At 40.1% G+C, this 24467-nt stretch overlaps 3 protein-coding genes across 5 annotated transcripts; 2 read left to right on the top strand and 1 right to left on the bottom strand.

Annotated features, from left to right (window-relative positions):
* The first annotated feature begins 1277 nt into the window (after positions 1 to 1277).
* Positions 1278 to 6038, top strand: vsnl1b (visinin-like 1b). Its single transcript, XM_026301019.1, has 4 exons — positions 1278 to 1605; positions 3274 to 3440; positions 3586 to 3801; positions 4156 to 6038. The coding sequence occupies exons 2-4, from the start codon at positions 3279 to 3281 to the stop codon at positions 4351 to 4353; spliced, it is 576 nt and encodes a 191-aa protein (XP_026156804.1). The 5' UTR covers positions 1278 to 1605; positions 3274 to 3278; the 3' UTR covers positions 4354 to 6038.
* An 88-nt stretch (positions 6039 to 6126) lies between these two features.
* Positions 6127 to 17745, bottom strand: smc6 (structural maintenance of chromosomes 6). Of its 3 annotated transcripts, none has more exons than XM_026300975.1 (27): positions 17689 to 17745; positions 16644 to 16807; positions 16439 to 16550; positions 15684 to 15789; positions 15398 to 15534; positions 14577 to 14638; positions 14340 to 14420; positions 14147 to 14248; positions 13798 to 13917; positions 13504 to 13599; positions 13136 to 13282; positions 12927 to 13015; positions 12668 to 12838; positions 12414 to 12592; positions 11677 to 11878; positions 11464 to 11578; positions 11209 to 11369; positions 10510 to 10645; positions 10194 to 10274; positions 9930 to 10100; positions 9517 to 9654; positions 9131 to 9276; positions 8516 to 8641; positions 8304 to 8409; positions 7868 to 8020; positions 7655 to 7752; positions 6127 to 7157 (listed from the first exon to the last, which is right to left on the bottom strand). In XM_026300975.1, exons 2-27 carry the CDS (start codon positions 16791 to 16793, stop codon positions 7070 to 7072), a joined length of 3273 nt encoding a protein of 1090 aa, XP_026156760.1. In that variant the 5' UTR covers positions 16794 to 16807; positions 17689 to 17745; the 3' UTR covers positions 6127 to 7069. The 3 variants fall into 3 exon arrangements, with proteins under 3 accessions (XP_026156760.1, XP_026156768.1, XP_026156776.1); XM_026300983.1 differs by having other exon boundaries at positions 12668 to 12823; XM_026300991.1 differs by lacking the exons at positions 7655 to 7752; positions 7868 to 8020; positions 8304 to 8409; positions 8516 to 8641.
* A 1300-nt stretch (positions 17746 to 19045) lies between these two features.
* On the top strand, positions 19046 to 23565 carry tdrd6b (tudor domain containing 6b). The gene has a single exon (XM_026305348.1). It carries the CDS (start codon positions 19051 to 19053, stop codon positions 23563 to 23565), a length of 4515 nt encoding a protein of 1504 aa, XP_026161133.1. The 5' UTR covers positions 19046 to 19050.
* Positions 23566 to 24467: the final 902 nt, after the last annotated feature.

The following is a 24467-nucleotide window of genomic DNA, read 5'->3' as shown; positions in this document are numbered from 1 at the left end:
TACATGTAAGCCATGCCCAGTGAGATCAAGCTAAGGTCTTTTATTTTGAAAATCCCTATGATGAAGAGTTTTAGAGAAGACTGAGTGGATCAGGACTCTATGCTGGTGCTAAAAATCATCATGTATTTAACTGTATGCGTTTGTGTTTGTGAGATGTAAAGGAAATCTTATGTGTATACTGTACTGTATGTGAGTATTAAATTAAGACATCAAGTAATCAGTGTTGTGCTTGATAGTGTTTAGACTTCGGTATTGGGATGGAGAGCTAGATGTTTTTGCCTTGCTGAACATTTACACTTATCACTTGTCTCTATGCCTAAGAACCCCGAATGGATCCAGATTTGGATATGGGTCCTCACATCTGAGAATTATTTTGGCTGGGAGCCTTATCTCTTCTTTAGTACACATGGTTTAATAAAGGTGACCTATATCTTTGGCTCCCGAACTGGGAGCTACAGGGGTCCCTGTGGGGCTCCCAGAGACTCCCCAGAAAAATGAGGAGCAGTTTCACTTCTTTACAGCTGATTAGCATACTGACTGACAGGTTTCCATGTAATTTAAGCACCATGTAAGCACAGTATGAAGTAAAATAGACTTTGTTGTCATATTGTGACACAGGAGCAGAGGATTAAAGTTACAGTTAAGTAACATCAGATTTTATTTATCTTGCCTAATATTACATATCACAAATCTGAGTCTCGACTACAGTTGACAGTAATTCCCAAACATATTTGAAAAATTGGGCCAACTAAAACCTTTTATCCATTAAAACCCATGCGTAACAGGCTGATTCCACGATTTCTTAGACAACAAATCTTTAAATTTGGCTCTAAACCAAATATAAACAATTGCTTAAAAGATTTAATATCATCCCTTTAGATCTGGATTATATGTTGTGGAGAAGGTAGAGGGGAGCCATTCATGATAAGGCTGGCAGGTCTGGTTAAAAGCTCTCTAAGGAGCTAAGTGCACACTGTATTTAGAATAAATCTTGTCCTGCCATCTGACAATAAACATGGGTCTTTATTTGGTTTTCCAGTCTTGGTTTGGTCATCAAAAGCTATTATGCTTCTTAGAGCCACGTTCAATGACCATAGGACTAAAATATCTCACCTCCAGTTTTAGGGATTAAAAACCTCGAATTAGTAGAAGATTTAATCACTGTCATGCAATTTGTACGCATCTCGCAATTTTGCGCAAAACAAACCACAACATATTTGCTTCCTGATGATGAAATCTCAGGCTGACCATCCTCCTCACGATGAAGGAGCCGGTTATAACGTGACAGGATCCAGCTGGACCCAAACCGAGCAGCAGAGCACCAGTGAACTTATGATCAGGCTGTGATGCACACGGGTGACGCCGCGCTGCTGTAGTCGCATAACCAAAGACTGGCGTGGGATCGGTCCCTGCTGCGCTTCATCTGGAATAACGTCGGGAAAATCCGGAAATTTCACCAGGAGGAGTTTTTTTAAGGAAGGGAGCAGTGTTGAGAATAATCCCTTTCGGACAGACGTTTCAATCGGAAAAGGGGTTTTCTGTACTTTGCAGAAGCCAGAGCAGATTTATTCCGATAGAGAATCACCAAATATAGGCTGCATTAAGGTAAGAAGTGATGCCTGCAGATGGACATGTCATGTGTTAGATCTTGAGATTATAGATGCAGAAAACGGTGAACAGTTTATGTAAAGGTGTCACGCATTATTTTTCATATTTTCCTTCTGTTTGAATGAATGGCATCGAGGAGAGGGTTGGCACACTGGCACCTGCGCATCCCTTAAAATAAAGCCTCTGCATTTTGCCTGGAAACAAGCAGAAAAACAGAAAATTTGACGAATTAACAAAATGTCCAGGATTTGCGCAGTTAATTGGCTTTAAGCGTTTAACGTGGCTCTGCGGAAGCACCGAGAGAGACGTGCTGCGTTTTAAAAATAGATCTGTCTTGTTATGAAATTATGGCATGTTTTTCGACCCGATGCGCATGGAGAGATGTCATTGGGAGCGGGATGGTGGGATCTAATCTGAAAACACTCTCACTGCGTCGTTTCCATCGGAATGCAGCAGCGTCTCTCACAGGAGGCGGTTATCTTTAATGGCATTAACTCAGATGTCATTGCCCAAAGCGTGAAATAAAACAGCATCTGCTGGCCTCTGTTTGGGCACAACCAGTCATTCATACCTGTGGCCTGTGGGATATGTGGCTGGTATTTCTCTTTACACCGCAGTTACATGTTCTCAGCTCAACGCTCCGTGAAACTGTTTTCATTTTCTCATCTTCCTGCAAAATGTTTGTCCTCAAGGTCATTCACTGCAGCCTGTTTCAGATTACACCCAAGATCAGTCCCTTTAATTCGCAGTCACGCTCGTCAGGATTGTGTAGATGACATGCAGGAGATGAACATTAAACGCTGCGGTTTGCACTGATTTTTGGTTGCAGCACATTTGTGCTGTTTGTTGTGGAAGGCCCGATTCAATGCAGCGTAGTGGTGGATCTGTCCAGCCTGCTGCTGCTGCTGCTGCTGCTGCTGCAGAGATGAGGAGCATATGTTGGTGTCAAGAGGTGGGCATTCCCACTATGGTCTGTGTTTGGATATGCAAATAATATTCTGCTGTCTCATTTGTTAAATTATGGATAGAGAATTGACGCATTCCCAGCTATTTTATGTCATTTGCCACATCATGAGTCAATAATTAATGAATCTGGGACTTCTGACAGGCTGCTCTGCTGTGACTGTTTAGATTATCATGATTGCGACTGAGCATTAGAATCTAATCCACTCTGGTTTGTGGATTGTCCTAAACACTGCAGACCAGTTATAAACTGTATTTTCCACTGGTCTGGGATACAGCAGGTCTTCTGTGTGCTCCTGCATGTCGTCCTTGCTCAGATCTCCGGATTTACTGCAACAGTGCCCCTCTTACAGCCGAGTACAGGCTTTGTTGTCATTGTCAAGCTATAGGACAGTGTTTGCAGTGGAAACCTGATAGCAGCGATCGAACATTTGATGAACTGGAGCTGCTCTGACAGTGCTGATCCAGGTCAGTGCTACCCGGGCCACAGACTGGCACAAACAGGCTGAGAGGACAGAAATAGAACACAAGCACTAGGGGAACATTTGCTGCCATCCCAAAAAAAAAGACACACATCTACTCTCCCAGCTCATGTTTGAAGTGATAATGAAAAAGGTAGTTTTCTGTGCTGTGCTAGAGGTTTTCATACCGCCATCACCGAAGCATAGATAAATGCATTACTCACATGCTCTTGCACCATAGGAACCATGGGAAAGCAGAACAGCAAGCTGACTCCCGAGGTGATGGAGGATCTGGTGAAGAACACAGAGTTTAATGAACATGAGCTGAAGCAGTGGTACAAAGGCTTTCTGAAGGACTGCCCCAGTGGCAGGCTGAATCTGGACGAGTTCCAGCAGCTTTATGTCAAGGTTTGTGTGAACCACATCCTCTCTTTTTAACATCAGCTCTCAGAGTTATCTGTCTGACCATGTAATCACACCATAACTATTTTCCATCATACTTAAAACTGCCTTCACAACAGCCTTTTTGAACACACTTCTCCCACATTTGCAGTTCTTTCCTTACGGCGACGCATCAAAATTCGCACAACACGCCTTCAGAACCTTTGACAAAAACGGAGACGGGACCATTGATTTCCGAGAGTTCATCTGTGCTCTGTCCATCACATCCCGCGGCAGCTTTGAGCAGAAACTCAACTGGGCCTTCAACATGTATGACCTGGATGGTGACGGCAAAATCACTAGAGTGGAGATGCTGGAGATAATCGAGGTAAAGGATTATCAAGTCATTAGGCACCTGCTCATCAGGGGACTGGCTCTGTTTTTTGTTATCAGGCTCCTGCACACCTGCAAAGCTTTAAGTACAAATACACTTTTATAACAGCAAAACTGCAGTTGTACTGCATTTCATCATGGTATTACAAACAGTAAAATCAATCTGATATGTGTCAGCGATATTGGAGCATACTCACAATTCCTACTGCGAGAAACCTGTTTCAGTTTAGTTGGTTTAGTTTGGTTTGGTGGAGCCTGTCTTTCTGAACAAGTTAACACATGTAGACTTGACTGAATTACATAATAAACCACAGTCCTCAGCTTATTTCTCACCATGCCTCACCCACAGGCCATCTACAAAATGGTGGGCACTGTAATCATGATGAAGATGAACGAGGACGGTTTGACACCAGAGCAGAGGGTGGACAAGATCTTCAGCAAAATGGATAAGAACAACGACGACCAGATCTCGTTGGAGGAGTTCAAAGAGGCAGCGAAGAGTGACCCGTCCATCGTGCTCCTGTTGCAGTGTGACATGCAGAAGTGAGGCCTCCCTGCTCGCTCCTCTCCCTGTCTGTATTCCACACACTCTGGACAGCAGCACATGTTTTAATGTCTCATTAGGTTCTCTGCCATTTCCACAGGAAAAAAAAAAAACAACAATGCTTGGACTATTTTTCAATGGACTCGCTTCTTGTGGTTGTATGCATGAGAATGTCAAATGCTGAATAATTTTGAATATAGCTATAAGATATCATACATTTCTATTTCAAAACATGCCAACGTGATTTGTGCACAGTAACCCTATACATTCTCATTCAACCTTAGCTTGTATATCAGTGGAGCACTGCATTAAATTACGTTCCTGCAGTATTTAGGACCCCCGGTGTTCACTGCTTCAACTACTGTACGCTTTACATTATAGTAACAAAACAATAATTCCTATGATAATTGTAACTGTCTCTACTATCCAGACTTGATGAGCTTTTGGAGAATAGAGAAGCTCCTGTCTGTTCCAGATGTTTTCACAAGATGGAACCAAGAAGAGTAGGTTCTTTGCATGCATATATTATGTGTCAAAAAATATAAACTCTTACCTTTTGCATCTTTAGGTTGCTATAAAAGAGAAACCCTCTGAAATTCATTTAGTATTGTTGCATGGGATGTACAGTATGTGATTCACAGACCATTAGTTCACCTCCAGTAATATGGGAGCATGCTTCCCTCGTTTTGTGCGTGACACTTCTGAAAGGTACTTCGGCTGCAGTTGTGGGCTAATCTCTGAGGAAGAGCTTTCCCGTAAACATTGGATTATGTTTTGCTTCTGGGATAAGCAGAATCATATTTATGGAGCGCCATTTCCTTTAAAATTTTACTGTACCGCTGCTGCTTAATTTAGATGAAAGGCCACAAAATTTCTCCTCACAATGGTCCAAAATTGGTTTCATTTTCAGGCTGCTTATTTGGTTAGAGTTAAGTAACTTTACTCAGTACATATCGACATGTTTACAGAAATGAAGAGCACTACAAAATGAGTACAGACTTGCCTTTTGACCTTAATGCTGGGAGCTCACTCTCTGGGCCAGGGACCTTGTGAGAGGGGCTCCACTTCCAATGCAGCAAAAAGGGTAAAAAGGCCTCTCATATGTTTACTAGACACACTGCATTCCTAAAACTTTTTTGTAAGGAGAAACTTTTTATCTAATCTGTTCTGTTTGCAGCGATCATTAAAGATGCAGGACCCTCAGGAGAGGTGCTTGATAAAGCTTTTGAAAGAGCATTTCCGTGTGAGACGGCAGCTGGTTGATGTAGGTTAAAGCAGAAATTCTCTTTCAACAGTTTTGCTTCCCCATTTCTTGGCTATGCAAGCATGGACTGAGTGTCTGCTTGTAGTCCATCTAGAGTAGTGGAGGTTGCAGAAGCTTTTCACCGTTCTGTCTGTAACTTTAACCAACCCTCACATCGTCAATGTCTATATTATTTATACATTCAGTCTAGTCACCTTGTCAGATTCTTTGTCTAGTAAATGTTTATATCAAATATGAAAAATCATCATACAAGTGACTGTATTCTTTTATACATGTGGCATGTGTTGCACCCAAACATAATTCTGTAGTGATTAAAATGAATAAACCATCAACAGGCTTTTTCAAAAGACACGGTCTGGCAGGTGCAGTTACAGAAACCAGTAAATGAAGACCAGTCTTTGTTTTTGACTTTAAGACTTGTTGAATATGTGTTATTGTGTATGGATGGTGAAATGGATACAAGCATGAATGGACAGTCCTGTGTATATAAAATCTATGAGCCACACAAAACGTCTTCTACTTAGAATTTATTGGAAAAATGTTTAGTTTTCATAGAAATGCTTTATATCTGCTGCCTGTGAATCAGAAAGTGTTTTTAACAGAGAAAGAGTATAAAATAAAATATATAATCATCAATTAAAAAATCAATAATAATCAAATTTAAACTGCTTTAAACTAAACTTCTTGCTGTAAAAACATTAACACTGACAGACTGACCGGTTTGCAGCAGAATAAAAGTCTTGTAACAAACATTAACAGTACATTAAAAAAATATTTCCAAGCAAGTAAAGACATTTTCCATTTTATATAAGAATTGACTCAACTGTCAAAATCACCTACTTTGGTCAATAATTTGATAACAGAAAAAATAAAAACAGCATGTAAACAGAGGCAGATATCAGGTCTAGTGAGCACAAACAGGCTGAATGTGCTGCACCAAACACCTTCATTGTTCATCATTAATAGTTTATTTAGAGCAGACCTCACAGTTAGTCATGCTCTTTTTTTTTTTTTAAATTTGTGTTGTTTCTATGGCGGGAATCAGACGTGCGACATCCCAGTTACAGGACACACACACACACACACACACGCTCAATCAGTTCACAAGTGAGAAGGACTTCAGTTAATGAGATCACCAACCTGGATAGTTCCTCTGTGCACATAATAAATATTCTCATAATTCATGCCAAAAAACTAGTCTAGCTAGCTGCTGGCCTTTGTACCCCAACCCAGTAAAAAAAGTTCAACTGACAAATGTAACACTGCTATTTCACAACAATGAACTGTTCAAGGGATAAGTTAACCCCACTGTGCCCTGCAACATATACTGAAAAAACACAGCCGGGAATTTTGCCAAAAACATACAAACATGATAAAGACATTTAAGAGGCAGTGCCGCTATGACACATACAGTAATACAAAAATAGACAGTATAAAATATACTAACTAGTCATTTCAAGCATTTTCATCCCCCGTTTCACTCTGGTTTTCTTCTGGATCTTGAAGCTGGTGGATTTTAATGTGGCTCGTTTTGGGTAGACTGCTACAAGACACAAAGGAGAGCTTCATTTGGTGAGTTATCACATAATTACTGACATCATCATCAAATGAAAACAAATTAAAGAGAGATAACTGGAACCTAAACTGGCTATCAAAATAAAAACACTACCTAAAAATAATGATAACATTTTTGTTTAAATGATGCTATATACAACTATTGAAAAACCAATTAAATATAATACATTTTGATTGAGAAATTAACAGTGTTTAATCAATTCACTGTCCAACGTGATAAATAAACATAAAATATATATAAATATAAAAAATATGCATTTTATAGTAAAAGAAAAAGTGAAAGGATTGATTATTTAACCATCACTTGTGTTTTGTTTGAGTAATGGATTAAAATTCAGCAATAAAATCTTCTAGTTCATCCGGTGGCACAGTCAGAGTGCACACAGAAAACAAAGAGATGTTTACACACGTTTGTAAGGAGGGGGATCTTGAAAGAAAGTAATAGAAAGAACAGCACGTAAACACCTGGTGGTCAGAGGAGTAATAAAGATAAACTGTCGAAAGTGCTGCCGCTCTGACAGCTCCAGGAGGAGATCCAGGGAAATTCTGCGGTTGTGCATATCCTGCATAGGAAGAACCAAAGTGAGTCCATGCCAAACATTGGTTGAGCTTTTCTCTTGGTTTTTCTACAAATTGCATGTGAAGATCACAGTGTTTCCAAGGTCATTGTGCCCTCACCATGTACACGTCAAACTCATCGAGGCATCTGAAGGGGGATTCAGTGATCTCCCACAGGGAGAGCATGAAGCAAACGGTGGAGAAGGAGCGTTCACCACCAGATAGTGACCTCATGTCACTCACACCATCGTCATCCCAGCCTGGAGGTTTTACCTTCAAAAGTACCAGAGCTCAAATTAATCTAAACAAATGCATGGCCAAGCAGGTTCCAGTTCTTTGTTCAAGATATTCTGGGGTATTTATGGGTAGACAGAGGAAATGAACGTGAGGAGGGATGATGTGGATTTTAACTACAGACATCATGATTCATGGTTAAAGCCCAGCTCTCATCTTTTGCAATAAGCACAGTCCTACAATTAAATATTTCAATTACTGTAATTCTAATACAACAATCATACTACAGAACAAATGCAAATGGCGGAAGGAATGAACGTACCAAGATTGAGAGTGTCTCATTGTTGTGATCAAAAATCATTGAGCCACAGCAGTTCAGCTTTATCAGGAAGTTGTTGAAGTATAGTTTGCATCTCACAGAGAGAGATCTTCAGGAAAAACAAATAATCAGAAGCAGGATTTTCTTCTTTGGTGTTTAAAACTTAGAATTGTGTATTTCTGAATTTCCTGTCAAATTAGTGGGCTGTTATTTACCTACGGAGTATTTTGTATCTGTTCTGCCTGTCTGACATAATGTTGTCGAGTTGATCGATGAACCTCTGTAGATCTCTCACTTGGTTGGTTTTCTCTCTGTAGAGAGCGAGGGCCTCAGCGTACTCCCTAACGAGGGCAGAGGGAAGAAATTGGTACAGTCTAAATTCCTCTGACTTCAGCCTTCAGAGCGCAGATGTAAAATGAGGGCAGAAGATGATTTAGTGCTGGCCAACGGGCAGACAGGATTGAGGCACAGTAGAAAAAGCTGTTACAGAGAGCAGACATTTCACTGGAGAAGCTGTACCTCAGTGGACAGAAACACAATTTCTGTCTGAGTAGATCACAAAAGCTGAAACCCAGTGGACATAAAGACAAAATAAAGCTGGAGGGACTTTATAACTCTTGTAACTTTAAACCTAACAAGTTTCACTGCAGTACATTGTTTAAATTGGGTAACATGGTTGGCCTAAAAAGGCCAAGTATGCCGTTGTATGAGCAGTGAATATTAATGTAATAACATTAATACATATAATCTCAATATTATATTCCTGTAAAAGGTGTAAATCCAGTGAAATGACATCCAGTTTCAGATGTTTGTAAAAAGCGATCTCTCACCTGACCACCTGCTCCTGCTCGCCGTGGCTGCTCTCGTACACCTTGATCTTCTTCTTCAGTCGAGTGATTTCTGCGTCGATGCTCTTGGTGCTGCCGGGCACGTGCAGCCGCTCAGGACTGATCTTTGTGGCTTTTACCACATATTCCTGTCATCACATGTAACATCTGATGACAGTCTGGATTTGACTGGTGACAGGCTACAGCACTTTGTAGGCAGTAAATCATCTGCTTGGTGGAGCTTCCTAACGACTAGCAGATCTGAACAGTATACCATTCATCTTAAGTACACCAAAGAAAGTTTAAACTAAAATACACAGCTAAAAAACTCTTCTTTTATGCCTCTGATGATTTATGGACAATTTATAGACAACTCAAGTTCTTCTTACCTGCAACTGTTCTTCTCTTTGGGTAAGTTCACTTTTCATAGCCTGGACGTTGTCTTCATGGGAGTTCAATTTGTTTTCTAAAGTTTTAAGGTTTCGTTCATGTTTTACACACTCTGTCTCCAGTTTCAGCTGCTCATCCTTTGGGCCAACAGACAATAAAAGTTAACTCAATTTAAAACTAGTGTGAAATAAGACTGCAGCCTTAAACCACAGAGGATTACCTGAGAGAAAATTAATGTCAGTTTCAAATCCTTATGTTCAAACATTTAATAGATAAAAAAACTTTTCATTACAGGACAGAAGCAATATCGAACCCACAGACTCGTGCCTGCAACAGCAGTAAGATGCTGTCATAGTTCTTTGGGTTTCGAAAACTGTTTTTAGGATCTTTGTGATAGAACATGTTTCTATACCCTCAATGGCTCCATTTCCTCAGACAGCTGGTCAATTCGTTCTCGGACAGACGAATACTTGCAGCCTATGTCTTCTGCCATTTTCTGGTACTTGTCGAGTTCTGTCTGTGCTTCATGAACAGTTTGCTTTTCTGCCTCAATTTTCAGTTGGTTCTCTTGTGCAACTTCTTCCTGCAGGCAGTGTTTGAAGACATCAGACTTAAATAATTCATGGTGGGATTTCTGTCTGTTTTGATGAGGAATGAACAGAAACTAAATTATCACCAAGGAGCTGATGTCGTCGATTTGGTCCTCAGCAGCAGTCTCCAGCTCTGTTATCGTTGCCTTGACTTGATTCACAGAGGCCTGCATTACAAATACAGAAAAACAGTAAAATCCTTCCTAGTTTAAATCTAGAAATATCTACATTAATCCCACACTTGCAGCAGCGACCTCAGTGACAAATCAATGAAGTCAATCATTCTCTCACAGGGAAGGGAAGCAGAGAGAAAGCACGAGGGGGAAAACAGAAAACCAAACGGCAGTACTGTTAAATTAAACATGTTCTCATGCTCGTGCTGCAAGAATATGCTCCACTGACCACAGTCTTCTTCAGGGTCATGATGGTGCTGTTCAGTTTGCTCTCCATGCCCACAATGTCCTCAGTGACAGAGGCCACTTGAAGCTGAAACCTGGACAGCTGAGCCTGGAGATTCTCCAGGTCCGGCTCCAACATGCTGTGACAGGCAGAATTTCATTTTCAACTGGACGCTCCACACAGGAGCACATTTCTTAAAAAAATAAATAAAAAGCAGCTGTTGCACAAAACATTTAATCAATATTTCATCAAAAGTAAGTACCAGGTGTCATTTCAGGTCAGCTAGATGCAACAGCTGGTTAGCTAAGCTTAGCATAAAAACAAGAAACAAAGGGAAACAAGTAGGCAGATCCAGATAAAGCAAACAGTGAAACCTTTGTCTAGATCTTTATGTGTTTTCTCCTGTTTCTGGCCTTTATCATATGTTAAATATGTAGGAAACATTTATGAGTGTGGTATCAATCTTATCTCTGTAAGTCAGTAAGTGTATTGCCCAAAACATGGAACTAGTCCTATAAACAGACTTTAATGAGACTTTTCTCCTTTAAAATCCACCGACAGATATTCCTTTTTGCCATCTGCTGCTTTAAACTTGACTTTCAGGTTGGAGTTGTGCGCTTATCCACTCAAACAATCTTATAAATCGTTTTTATACAGTTGATATCTCTTGCAGATATACTGATGTAAAAGTAGTTTAGTTACCTTAATTCTGTCTCAAGATCCCCCCCAAGATACTTGGCCATGCTGAAGTCAGAGGTGTAGTAACGGTTTGGATACACCTGATCTCCCTCCACAGTGAAGGCCTCGCGGCAGTTTTTGGGTGGCCGGCCTCGCTGCATGAACCTCCTCGCTTTGGCTTTCTCCTGTGGTCCAAATCCAGATGGGTTACAGATAAAATAACAATTACCACACTCCTTCTAAAGCAGTAACACATGCAGTACTCTGTGAGATACTAACTTTGATTATCAGAATTGATTCTATCCCTCTCATATCAATGAGGCAGTTCATGATGACTGGGCTCGTTGATATGATTACATCCATCACAGATGGGAACTCGGGATGACAAACTTTCCTACAAAACAGCAAAGGAAGAGAAACAAAATGCAGCTTTAAAATGTGTTGGAAAAATGCCTTTAAAACTAACAATGGCAAAGAAATACTGGTCCTGACCGTCCATGGAGGTTGTAAACTTTTTCAGAGAAAGGGCAGACAATGATCTGTGGCCTGTTGCTCTTTGGATAATGCTGAGACATCAGCTCCTGAAGGACCGCCTCATCCTTGTAGTTATCACAGCAGAAAGCCTTCATGAAGCTTCGCAGACAGCACTCCACAGCTACGGCCAACGTGGGATCCTTCAAACTGATACAAGACCCTGAGCGCAAACACGTTTAGAAACACATTTATTTACTTTTTTGCAAATAAAAAGATCAACCTCTCAGGTCCTCACAGTAAACACAAAGCTACAGCCAGCAGCTAATTAGCCTAAAGAGCAGAAACCAGTGAACAGCTAGTCCAGCTTTGATTCAAAGGTAACCAACACCTCTACAATTAGTAATTAATGCATTTTATCCATTTGTTTAATCCAACCACAAAACAAAACAAAAGAATTTGCCCAGTAGAAGCACATTTTTCAATATTGTGTGGATTAAACAAACAGGGTATAACTTGTTAATTAACAAGCTATGGGGATCCTGGGAGCTGGATTTGTCCCAGCTGTATGCTAAGCTAAGCTAACTGACTGCTGGTTCTACTGAACAGACATGAGAGTAATCACTGTTCTCATCTAATTCATCTCAGAAAAAGTGAATAAACCTATTTTCGGAAACGTCCAGCTGGTGTCTTATGCTAATAGGTGCAAATCTTTGCTATAATGCTGTGAAGATGTCAAAACCCAGAAAGGACGTCACCTATGGGACCGACGGGTTTCTTCACAAAGCGTCCACTGACATGAGCCTCAGTAATCGAATCCAGGAGGTCTGGTACACTATCTCCAAATCGCTTGAGTTTGTTTGATCGACTGGCGAGGAGCTGATTCTTCCTCTTCAGTTTGGACTCATACGAAGCTTGGATATTTTTTTCCTCCAGTCTAGTAAATTCAAAGAGAGTTTGTATATATGTATAGAATTGTATATTTGTGTGAGAGCAAATCAAATCTTTTTACCTCAGCTTGTCCCGCTCTTCCTTTCCTTTGAACACTGCCTGGCGTTTGTTCTTGACCTCATCATTTAACTGAGTGCATTTGTTCTCAAGCTCTTCAAGCTGCTCTCTCAGACCACATAACGTCTTCTGTCGCTTTGCATATTCTGTCTCTCCATCACTGTTTAGGATTATACTACCTCACAATGAAATCACACATATTGCATTTCTATTAATGTAAAGATATCACTTAGAGCTTTGTTTAAATCGTCCTTATCCGGTACCTCGCTTTGGCCTTTGTAGTTTTCTTCTGAAGAAGGTCCTGCTCCTTCTCTGACTGTTTGAGCTTATTCAGAGCCCGGAAATAAACAACCTACAGGAAAATATTATGTGACTGTAACAAATTTGAAATTATAAATAAACTTGACATATACAATAAAACATCCAGCCTTGCATAGAAACATAACAAGGTTGTAATATTTCCTTATTGTACCTCCTGTTCCTTGTGAGCTCTGCCAGTGACCTTGTCTTGCTCTTTCAGTTTCAGACTTTCCTCCGTTAGAGACTCTTGCTCCTCTCTTATCCTGTCAAGTTGGCTTTTGATCTCCTGAAGCTTTTTCTCCATTTGTATGACTTTAGTCTGTGGGAAAGATGAGACAAAAGAGAGAAAGTACAAAAAATGACAATGACCAAAATAAATTATTTACCAGATAGAACCAGCTTTTTTTTCCAGTGGATTTAGTGTAAACCTTGAAATGTAATATGTGAAGTAAGAGCACCAGTTTATGTGATGTTTAATTTAGAACTGTAACATTTATAGACTTATGTGTATTTAACAGAGGGGGAACAATTAAGACTCACCTGACAGAGCTGAAGGTTCTCCTGATGTATGTTATGATTCTCTTCCTTTTCAATATCTGCCTTTAGCTGCTCCACCAACTGCTCCTTCTCTCTGACCTGAAAGTGACAAAAAATATCTTCATCAGGTTCAAAGGCATTTTTTTTTTTTTTTTTTAAATCATGATCATGAAACACAGAACAACATGGTTTTTCCATTGGCTTTGATTTAGCTTGTTTTTTTTCTGTTTCACTTCCTAAAACCCCTTTAGAACACACAGTAATGTTTTTTTTCCTGTCTGACAGAGAAATTCTTACCAAACACCAGGCCATTGTTTTCTTGAGATTCTCCAAAACTGACTTCATCTCAGTGAAGGACGATACATTTTCATATCTCTCTTTTCGCTGTAGAAATTCTTGCTTCAGGTCCTTGAGACACTGAACATAAAAATATTTTAAAACATTTTTTTTTATTAACAAAAAATTCTGTACATGTTATTCATAGAAAAACAAATCTCTTGCAGGCAAACGTTTCTAAAAACAGGTGGTACAAAGTGCACAAAGGGAGAGGGGAAGACACAAAGAAGACAATATGTAATAAATCAGTTTGATAAATAAATCAGTTTGATAAATCAACGGTTAAATGTTTGGGTGTTGAAGACACTACCTCTTCATGTCGCTGCACCTGCTGTCGTGTGACTGTTTTAGTGTGCTTGATATAAATGTAATCCCTTTTCATCTGTTCCAGCAGAGTTGCTTTCATGAAGAACTACAAAAGACAAGAACACAACAGCACACGATCACATGAGCTTCTCTACATACAGATGTTAAAATTAAAATTCAAAGGATCTGTGTTATACCTTGTATTTGTCTGTGTCACTTTTTGAATGCAGAAACTGTTTACTCATTTCTTGGCTGAGAATGGACACTGGGTTATCCAACTGGAATACACAAAAAAATAAATAAAAGGCTTGCTGATATGTACAATTTTTGCAGTGGCACTAAAGGATATCACAGCAGAACCACAAAACAATTACATTTGATATGGCAGCCACTGACCAGAGTTAAAGAAAACTAAAGAACATGACAGTAGGTACCTGGATGTTGAAGTGGTCTAAGATGGTGGTCAGTTCCTCCTTCTTGTTTGAGATAAGATTTCCTAAAATGCAAGACGGAAGGAAGAAGTAGTAGTGAGGTTCATACCTGTTGTTCTGACAAAGATGAGAATATAATTAAATGATACTCTGGCATGGCAACTATTTTGATTACTGATGAATAATTTCACCCATTTTTTCAAGCAGAAATGCCAAATGATTCCTGATTTCAGCTTCACAAATAGAAAGATCTGCTGCTGTCAAATATAAAAGTGTTCATTTGAATGTCTTTGGGTTTACACTGCTAGTCAAAGACAAGACACATCACCTTGACCTGACAACACGATTAACTAACTGATTAAGAAAATACATAAAACAATAATTGTAAAATTAACTAAAATTAACTACTCAACTAATTAGTAAAAACAGCAGTGGGTTGCAGTCGTGCACATTACAAGTGGCAAAGAAGGACAAGAGCAGACTGATCACCAGAGATCACACGTCACTTCTCAGGGTGAAAATTAATCCCACTGACTATATTCAGGAGCAAACTTTTCTCTTACCTCAGTCAGTAACTGGCACACTGGCAAGTGCAGTTCCTTTTATTTATCAAATAAATCAAGACATTTACAACGTATGAAAAACATCAGCACAAGTGTGAATGTAAATATAAGGGTAAAGAATGTACACAGTGTTAGGAGGTGACAGTCTGACTAAAGTGCTTTGTCTTCACCGCTAAGTGTGTTTGGAGTATCTGAAATTTAGGGAAGGTTTAATAAGACTGAGACAGACTCATCCTGGCATGACCAGAATATGTTACTCACCTGATTTGCTCTTCAGCTTGTAGGTCCGACTTCCATCACTTGACAAGCGGTGCTCGATGGAAATGGTGTTACCGTAGACATCCATTTTATAAGCATCCGGCCCTCTGTTTCTCAGCTTTATCGTTATATCTGCAGCACTAGAGAAGAGAATATACTGTAAATACCATTCTAGTTCCAGGCTGCAAGTAGACAAAAATGACAGCATTTCACAACACATAGCAAATCACAATTAAAAACAAAACATGCTTCCAGTCGCCACTGTGGGAAGTTATTTACTCTGGCTTACTTTTCATTGGTCTTCACAAAATCTTTCAGCGATATTCCTCTGTTTGTGACAGTGGCCTTCCCCCCGAGGCCGACAATCAAAGCAGTCAGGATGGCACTTTTTCCACCTGACGATTGAAACAAAGATAGTGGATTAAATCACAACATAGAAAACAAACCACAATGCTGGCTCACAAACAGGGTGTATGCAAAAAACATAAATCACCCACAGGGCTATTTTAGAGTACAGCAAGTAGAGGGATGAACTTCACTAATCATAAATATCTGAGGAATAACAAGTTATTTTTATTTATGTCATGTAGATTAATCAGTTAAGTACTTTTTCAAGCAAATATCCAAACATTCCCTAATTCGAGCTTCTCACTTGTGGAGATTTGTGGCTTTTGTCTTAAATTTTGCTGCTATTTTTCACTTAACTTGATCTTTTACAGTCCAGACAACGACTCAAGAAAATAACTGGCAGACTGATCAAGGATCTCATAAATTATTGTTAATTACAAGACTGGGTGGGTTAAATTCTCTGTATAGTGATAATTTAAAGGATAAATATTAAGAATAAAGTGTATTTATCCATCTGTGTCAAACAGCAGTTTTATTTACTCGGTATGAAACCATGACCACTGGTCAAACACATAACAAAAGATTAAACAGATTATCAGGCAGCCATCATCTAACGTTGGTACATGGGTGGGTGTGTTGAACACACATGCCAAAGCCAACAGCAGATCACATGACATTCAGGGATACAGGCCTTACTTCCATTGTTGCCGACGATAAAATTCACATTGGGCCCAAACTGGAATGGGCCGAGCAAGTGATGACACATGAAATTTTTCAGAGTGATGCTTTCGATGATGCCAATGTCTCCCTGGAAAGACAATCAGGAAACATCGTTCAGTATCAAAGAAGCCGGTGACAAGTCAAAGACAAAGAATCAGTGCATTATGGGGAAGCGACTCACCGTGGCAGGCTGAGCTGTTTTGGGAAAGTGCTTAAAAGATGGTCCCTGATTGTTTTTATCTTCAGTTGCATCTTTGGCATCCACTACCGTCACTCTAGAGGTCTTTACAGCTACTGCATTGGTGATCACTGAGCCTTTCCTCTTACTCATTTTGAAACAAGTCACTGGAAACATAATAAACAGGAAGAAACAACACACTAATATCAGTACCATAAGACTTCTTTGCTATGAGACAGACATATTGGTTATGTTACCAGGTTAAAAGGTACATTTCACTCTAAAAGTCCACTGTGACAGTTCACTACTCAACTTTCAAACTATAAACCAAATATAAATTATAAAAAAAAATATTTACAGACCTACAGGTTGAACTTTAAATAGCTTGTTTGCATTGTAAACTTTTAATATCATGTTTTAATGCAGGGCAGTGGGAATCCTAAAGAAGATGCAAACTTCAAACATCAAACTAATTTTTATCATAACTTTATTTTGAATTTGGTGTTATCAGCTTATGTCCATCTCTTGGGGAAACTTGTTCCTCAGGTTTTGACAGATACACTTGAAACTATGCAGTGCTATTTTGAGGAATGCAAAGTATCAACTTCAGACACTGAATAAACAAAACCAGTGCAATCACGAAAACTTGTTTCCCAAAAAGGGAGCATGTGCAGAAGATGTGTGAGCCTTTGTCTTTGACCCAGGAAGCCACAGCAGACTCCACAGGTGTTGCACAGCCACAGCTCAGCAATGATTCCCCCTTTTGTGTTTCCAAATCTTATGTAATCGAGTGTGATTTTCGATTTACCATGACCCATGTTACTCTCACTCAACCATATCCTGTCAACTGAGCTCGGTCTTCACAGTCCACTGGACATGATGTGTTATTCCCACCACTGTTAGCAAACCCTGGGGCAAAGTGTTTTCACGACCACGCAGGCTGAAATTAGTCTTTAACTTCCCGCCACTGGACAGTGAAAGGTTCATTTCAAGCACCGCAAAACTTCCTGCTAAACAAGGACAAACAACAAGCTTTTTATTTGCCTACCATTGTACGGGTCTCTGTGTGTGCAGCCTGCAAAAACAACATGCTCATCCGGGTCGGAGCTGCAGCAACAGTTGTGGGCGTGGTCATTTCCCGAACGCGTACCGGAAAACGTGCTCTGTGATTGGCCAATCCGTGAGCGCTTACAATATGAAATCTTAAAATATGTATATATATATATATAATACACACCTCAGTGCTCGTGAAGTCGTGTGGAGGCTTTGGAGCTTAACAACTTCAAAGTAATAAAACAGATATGCATGTGTGAGTTTTTGCGTTGCTATGGGGTGGAGGAATGTGAAACCAAAACCTATAACAGGCCCTGACAGTGACCCCCCCCAATCCACGTCCTGCCATTCAACGCCAGAGAAACATGTGATGTGTCTTCTGCACCAAACAAGGTGAGAAATTATAAATAGCAATAATGCAACAGTCTGCAAGTTGTTTCAAACACAAACATGTTCAGGTTACATTTGAACAATGGAGAGACAGGCAGTTCACAGCACACCTGAAGCAGAAATAATAGACAGCAAGGAAATATCCAAGTTTTCAAAATGTTGTAGGCCCAAAAGCACAGGACCCACCTGTGTACACAAGATGAAATAAAACACTTTGAAACACTGATTCCTTCGTTTTCTCTCTGCTAATATGTAGCTTTTAAACTTACTTACTAACCCCAGTATAGATTATTGTAAATGTAATGGAAATATTGGCCTGCTGCTCCTGAACAGTGTCTATCCATCCACCTACTTATGGAGCATCATCCCCCTGATTTAAGCTTAGATTGTGGTTCAGAAATGTTAAATTGTTTGCATGTTCAGCAGGTGGACAGTGGATGTCACCAAATGGCAATTCAGAGACCCATAATGTTTGGTTTGGCCTTTTATTCAACTCTTCAGACTCTTCTGTATTATCATTTATCACTGTTTTTGAAAAACCTTAAATGCTTTTTAACATTTACAGAAATACTTCTCTGCTCTGATCTAAAAATGATGTCTACTGCATAATAAACATGATTTTTTTAAACCTGTTCCGAACATAGGGTTCTTAAATCTTAACCAAATCAAACACAGCAGCTGGAAGGGACAAGCTTGTTTATTTGTCCCAAAAAAGTTAATGTTTTATGATCTGGGACATGTTCACATAATTTAATCATCTGATGTTTAGCTTTTTCTTGAGTCATACAAAATGACAGATTTGATCTATTAGCTTTTTTGAATTAGGAAATCGACATTATTTAGCAGCTATTTTGACATGAAGCAGTTAAATTACTCTTATAATATTTTTAAAATGCTTTGCTGTTCTTTAACATCAGTCAGGTTCTTTGGTCTACCTTGCAGGTACATTTGAGCACTGAGCTTCACCATGTGCTCAATTCCCGGGCTTCCAACACCAGGATCAGAAGTAGGTTTTCTTATTACGAGAGTAAACCTAAGCCCCAGTTGTGGTCTTGTGGAATTATGGGTAAACATGGATGACAGAAAGAAGCACATTTATGAGCAGCTGACAGAGGAAATTCAAACCCCTTTAAGGAAGTTTTATGGATGTGAGGGAAACCAAGGGGACCTTTGTCTGGTTTGCATCACTGGCACCTGGCACAGAGCTCGAATTGTATTGACTGAAAGTGAAACTTACAGCGTTTTTCTTATTGACCAGGGACAGCCACACGTTTCTACAAGTGAAGCTTTAGCATGGGGCCACAGTGACAGTTTTCTGCTTCCTCCTGAAACTGAATGTTGCATACTGGCAAATGTCCTCTCTCTGGAGAATAACTGGCCTGAAAGAGCAGCAACGTTTTTAAAATCTCTGTGTGGCAAAAAGTTTAAGGGAGTGGTTCAACATGTGCTGATGCCAGACAGGACAATCCTCCTTGACATACCAACTCTTTCGGCACATGTGTGTAAGTCTGGCTTTGCAAAGAAAATCCCAGGGGATGAGTTTAAATGCCTGGTACTGAAACATCTACAGTTACCCAAAGGAGAGGCTTCTGAGACCTGCTATATAACTCAGGAACAGAATTTGAACGTTAGTTGCCAACTCAAGAAGGACGACCAATACTTTTACCCAGAGCTGTTGACTGACACGTTTGAGATGGTTAACGTGACAGAGGTAACTCGTCCACATAACATTTTTTGCAAACTTCAAATTTTTTCCAAGGCAGTGAAGATATTATCAGAACAGATTCACCAGCATTACGAACAGAGCTCAGATTTTGGAGAGGCACAACCACAGGCCTATGGGGATCCATGTGCAGCTAGAGGTGAAAATGGCAGATGGCATCGCTCATCACTAAAGCAAAACATTGTGACCAATGATGGTGATGTAGAAGTCCTGCACGTGGATGAAGGAAAGACTGAATTAGTCCCAGTTAGAGACATCAAACCACTGCATAGTCAGTTCCTGAGAATGCCAGTTGTCACTTATCGCTGTTGTCTTAATGGAGTAAAAGATAATGGCACAGGGTGGACCACAGACCAGACTGACTACCTGAAGTCACTGCTCCTGAACCAGACAGTCATGGCCAAGTTTGACTATCACAGTATATCTGAAGATGCGTATTATGTCACTGTGTATGGCTGCAACAGTCATTTTACAGAGAAGGCAGAAATTTTTCCATCTTCTAAGACTGAACAAGATTCAAACATTCAGAAGAAACACACCCCCACCTCATGTGTCAGTTCTGTTGGAGAAGAAGAACACTTGGACTTACAGAACCAAGTCACCACAAATGTTGATGAATTACAAGTGGAAACTTTGCCAAGCACAAAGAACCTAGCAGTGAATGGCAGAACAGATGATGCAAACATATCAAGCGCAAATATCTATATAAACGGGAGTTCAGAACATTCAGCTGCTTCATTAAAAACTGGGTTGAAATGCACTCTAACATCTGATGAAGAAGATTTGCTGCATAACATGGTTGATAGTGAAATGCCATCTGACAGTTTATGCAAGCGTCTGGCTCAGGATTGTGCACAGACTGAAGCTCATGTGCAGATTCCTCCACAGGTCTCATCAGATGCATACAAATACTGCACATACAATATCGAGGTGGGTGGAAAAGAAAAAGTGTTGGCAACCTTTTCGGAGAATGTTGCTCACTTCTACTGTCAACTGAACAGGAATTTTCATTTGTTGGACAAAGTGATGAAAAATGTTAAACAACTAATGGGTCAGCCACAATCCACAGATCACCCACTTGGACTTAATAGCATTTGCTTTGCTAGGTACACTGATGATCAGTGGTACAGAGGTCAAATAGTAGAAATGTTTCCAAAACTTAAAGTGCACTTTGTGGACTATGGTGATACTCTTGTAGTGAATGAATCAGATATTGTGCCTTTGACTTCTGAAGCAAGTATCGCCAGGTCTGTTCCTGTGCTGGCTATTCCACTTGGACTGTATGAGGTCCCAGGAGACGTGCCCCAGGAAGTTAACGAGTGGTTTGTAGATAATACCACTGGCCATAGTTTCTCCATGTTTGTGGTAGCAAAAGGGACTAATAGGAAGCTAATAGTTGAACTGTTTAATGGACCCCTGAATGTAAATGCACAAGTCAGAGAGAGGATATCTGCAATGACACAACAAAACATGACTGGTCTAGTTCAGCAGCCTGACCAACTGTTCTCCAACTGCACAGAACAGGTTACTGTGGCAAATGAGGACTATTTAACACAGTATAAAGCCCACAGCAACAATGGAGTTTGTGCTAGAGATGAACTAAACATGAGTTCACAATCTATAACTGCTTGTTCACCAGAGATTGAACATGAAAAGAGTCTGGATGAAGGAACACAATCAGCTTCAGACGTCGTTCTTAAGAACAAAAAAAGAGCCTTGGCAAAAACCTTGATTCAAGGCAGCCACAGTGGTTCAGAAGTACATCTCTCCCTTTGCATGTACATGTGGCCAAATATTTGCCAAAACAAGACAGAGGACATATATGCCTCATGCATTGCTGGACCACATTACTTTTGGTGTCAGTACACCAACACTGAACTCTTGAACAACTTGTCAAAGCATGCTCAGGAAGCAGCAAAGACACAGCTGGACATGGTCTTTTCAGACACTCTGGATTCTGGTAGTCCATGTCTTGCTCTCTTTTCCAGTGACAACCAGTGGTACAGAGCTCAGGTAATTCAGAGAGCTGGAGATACTCTCCATGTTCTTTTTATTGACTATGGAAATGAGTCTGACGTTGACATCAAGAATGTGAGGTCACTGCCTCAGAACCTGCTGGAGATGGCTCCTCAGGCCTTTCTGTGCTCTTTGAATGGATTTGATGAGTCCAAGGGCTCCTGGGATGACCAGGTTTATGATGATTTCTACAATCTCCTGGTGGATAAACCACTCAGAGTGACAGTGTTAAACACAAAGGATCATGCAGAGACTGGACTTCCTCAGTATGTAGTGCAAGTTGAGTGTGAAAATGTGATAATAAATAGCCTGATGGACAAATACTGGAACCCATTTTCAACAGAACATGCTGAAACTGAATTAGCTAAACTTGAAGCTTTCCCCCAATATGGTCATACTGAGTTGAACATGACGCATCTCAATGTTGGTAAAAGACATGTGAATACTTGTGTATACAAGACACCAAATATTTCCAAAAATGAAACAGTGGAGGTGTATGCCTCTTGTATTGCAGAACCCAATTACTTCTGGTGTCAATATGCCAACACAGAGGATCTCAGAAAAGTGTCTGCACTTGCTCAGGAATCGGGATGGTCACAGCAGGACATGATATTCCCAGAGACTCTTGGTCCTGGCAGTCCATGCCTTGCTCTGTTTTCCAGTGACAACCAGTGGTATCGAGCACAAACAATTCGCAGGGATGAAGATGCAATCTATGTTGTGTTTATTGACTATGGAAATGAGTCTGATGTTGACATCAAGAATGTGAGGTCACTGCCTCAGAACCTGCTGGATATGGCTCCTCAATCCTTTCTGTGCTCTTTGAATGGATTTGATGAGTCCAAGGGCTCCTGGGATGACCAGGTTTATGATGATTTCTACAATCTCCTGGTGGATAAACCACTCAGAGTGGCAGTGTTAAACATGAAGGATCATGCAGAGACTGGTCTTCCTCAGTATGCAGTGCAAGTTGAGTGTGAGGGAGTGGTTGTGAATAGACTGATGGCGAAATACTGGAAACCAGTTGCCACAGAACATGTTATGACAGAAAGTCCTCAAATGGAAAATTCATTTCAAGGTGGTCAAATTGAGCCCAGTATGAAAGATGTTAATGTTTCCAAAGGCAATGCAAATACTTGTGTGTACGAGAAACAAAAAATGTCCATAAAACAGATGGAGTGTGTTTATGCCTCTTGTATTGCTGAACCCAGTTTCTTCTGGTGCCAATACTCCAATACAGAGGATCTCAGCAAAGTCTCAGTGCTTGCTCAGGAAGCAGGACAGTCAAAGCAGGACACAATGTTCGCCCACACTCTTCGTCCTGGTAGTCCATGTCTTGCTCTCTTTTCCAGTGACAACCAGTGGTACAGAGCTCAGGTAATTCAGAGAGCTGGAGATACTCTCCATGTTCTTTTTATTGACTATGGAAATGAGTCTGACGTTGACATCAAGAATGTGAGGTCACTGCCTCAGAACCTGCTGGAGATGGCTCCTCAGGCCTTTCTGTGCTCTTTGAATGGATTTGATGAGTCCAAGGGCTCCTGGGATGACCAGGTTTATGATGATTTCTACAATCTCCTGGTGGATAAACCACTCAGAGTGACAGTGTTAAACACGAAGGATCATGCAGAGACTGGACTTCCTCAGTATGCAGTGCAAGTTGAGTGTGAGGGAGTGGTTGTGAATAGACTGATGGAGAAATACTGGAAAGGAGTGGACACAGAAGATTTGGTATCAGGTTAGAAAATTATACTTTATAGACATTAAAATATACTAATCTAGATATATAAAGATAATTTCCCTAGTTCATTTAATGTAATGTGACCTTTCATCTTTAGTGAAATTGGGACCCTAGCTGGGAGTGCTGGGTTTAAAAATCATCAAAAAACCAAATGAATAGTAAGTCTTAACCATTTTTAAAAATCTAATTATAAGATTTAATATGCATCACAATGGCGATAAAGTATAGCAGCAACACATATTCATTAATGGCAAACAACTTAGATGTAGTTTTATGTCACATGGTCAATTTGTAAAAATTTGGAATGAATGTAGACATGTAGAAATTTCAAAATGTGAACTAATCTTTGTGTTTGATTCTTGCAGTTTTGGACTCAGATAAGTGCCTGTGGAGAAACCCATCTGTGACAGAGCAGTCTTGCCTTTTATAAACTAACAAAATGTTTGTATTAACTCTCATTTCACTAATTACATGAAATTAAGCTTATTTAGGTGATAAATTGTACTGGAAAGGATAAATAAAGTGGTGACTATTTAAAATAAACTGCGCACAGAGTATCACTAAATAAAGTAAAACAAATTTAAAACTTCATTTATATGTGTGATTTATTTTTTTTAAATCTCTTGAGATAATTAAATTGGAGAATTAAACAACATCCATCCATCATCTACCTCTTATCCTGGAACATCCATCGCTGCTGTGGGGGCTGGAGCCAGTCTCAGCTGACACTGGGTGAGAGCAGGGGTACACCATGGACAGATCACCGGTCTATCACAGGGCTGACATACAGAGACAGACACTCACATTCACAACTATGAGCAATTTAAAGTTGTTAGTCAGCCTAAACCCAGACTGCATGTCTCTGGGCTGTGGGAGGAAACCCGAGTACCACAGACACAGGTAA

Source organism: Mastacembelus armatus, chromosome 22 (assembly GCF_900324485.2).
Source record: "Mastacembelus armatus chromosome 22, fMasArm1.2, whole genome shotgun sequence".
In the NCBI taxonomy this organism is placed as follows: Eukaryota; Metazoa; Chordata; class Actinopteri; order Synbranchiformes; family Mastacembelidae; genus Mastacembelus; species Mastacembelus armatus.
Note: the sequence above shows the minus strand (reverse complement) of the source record. Positions and strands in the feature narration are given on the sequence as shown.

Excerpts from the sequence above, each read along its gene's own strand:
- vsnl1b (XM_026301019.1), top strand. The coding sequence starts at position 3,279 with ATGGGAAAGCAGAACAGCAAGCTGACTCCCGAGGTGATGGAGGATCTG. Across the intron at positions 3,441-3,585 it reads TCCAGCAGCTTTATGTCAAG|TTCTTTCCTTACGGCGACGC; the intron begins GTTTGTGTGAAC and ends CCACATTTGCAG. Across the intron at positions 3,802-4,155 it reads AGATGCTGGAGATAATCGAG|GCCATCTACAAAATGGTGGG; the intron begins GTAAAGGATTAT and ends CCTCACCCACAG.
- smc6 (XM_026300975.1), bottom strand. The coding sequence starts at position 16,793 with ATGAGTAAGAGGAAAGGCTCAGTGATCACCAATGCAGTAGCTGTAAAG. Across the intron at positions 10,646-11,208 it reads GATCTTGAGACAGAATTAAG|CATGTTGGAGCCGGACCTGG; the intron begins GTAACTAAACTA and ends TGCCTGTCACAG. Across the intron at positions 10,275-10,509 it reads TGACCCTGAAGAAGACTGTG|GCCTCTGTGAATCAAGTCAA; the intron begins GTCAGTGGAGCA and ends TTTGTAATGCAG.
- tdrd6b (XM_026305348.1), top strand. The coding sequence starts at position 19,051 with ATGTGCTCAATTCCCGGGCTTCCAACACCAGGATCAGAAGTAGGTTTT.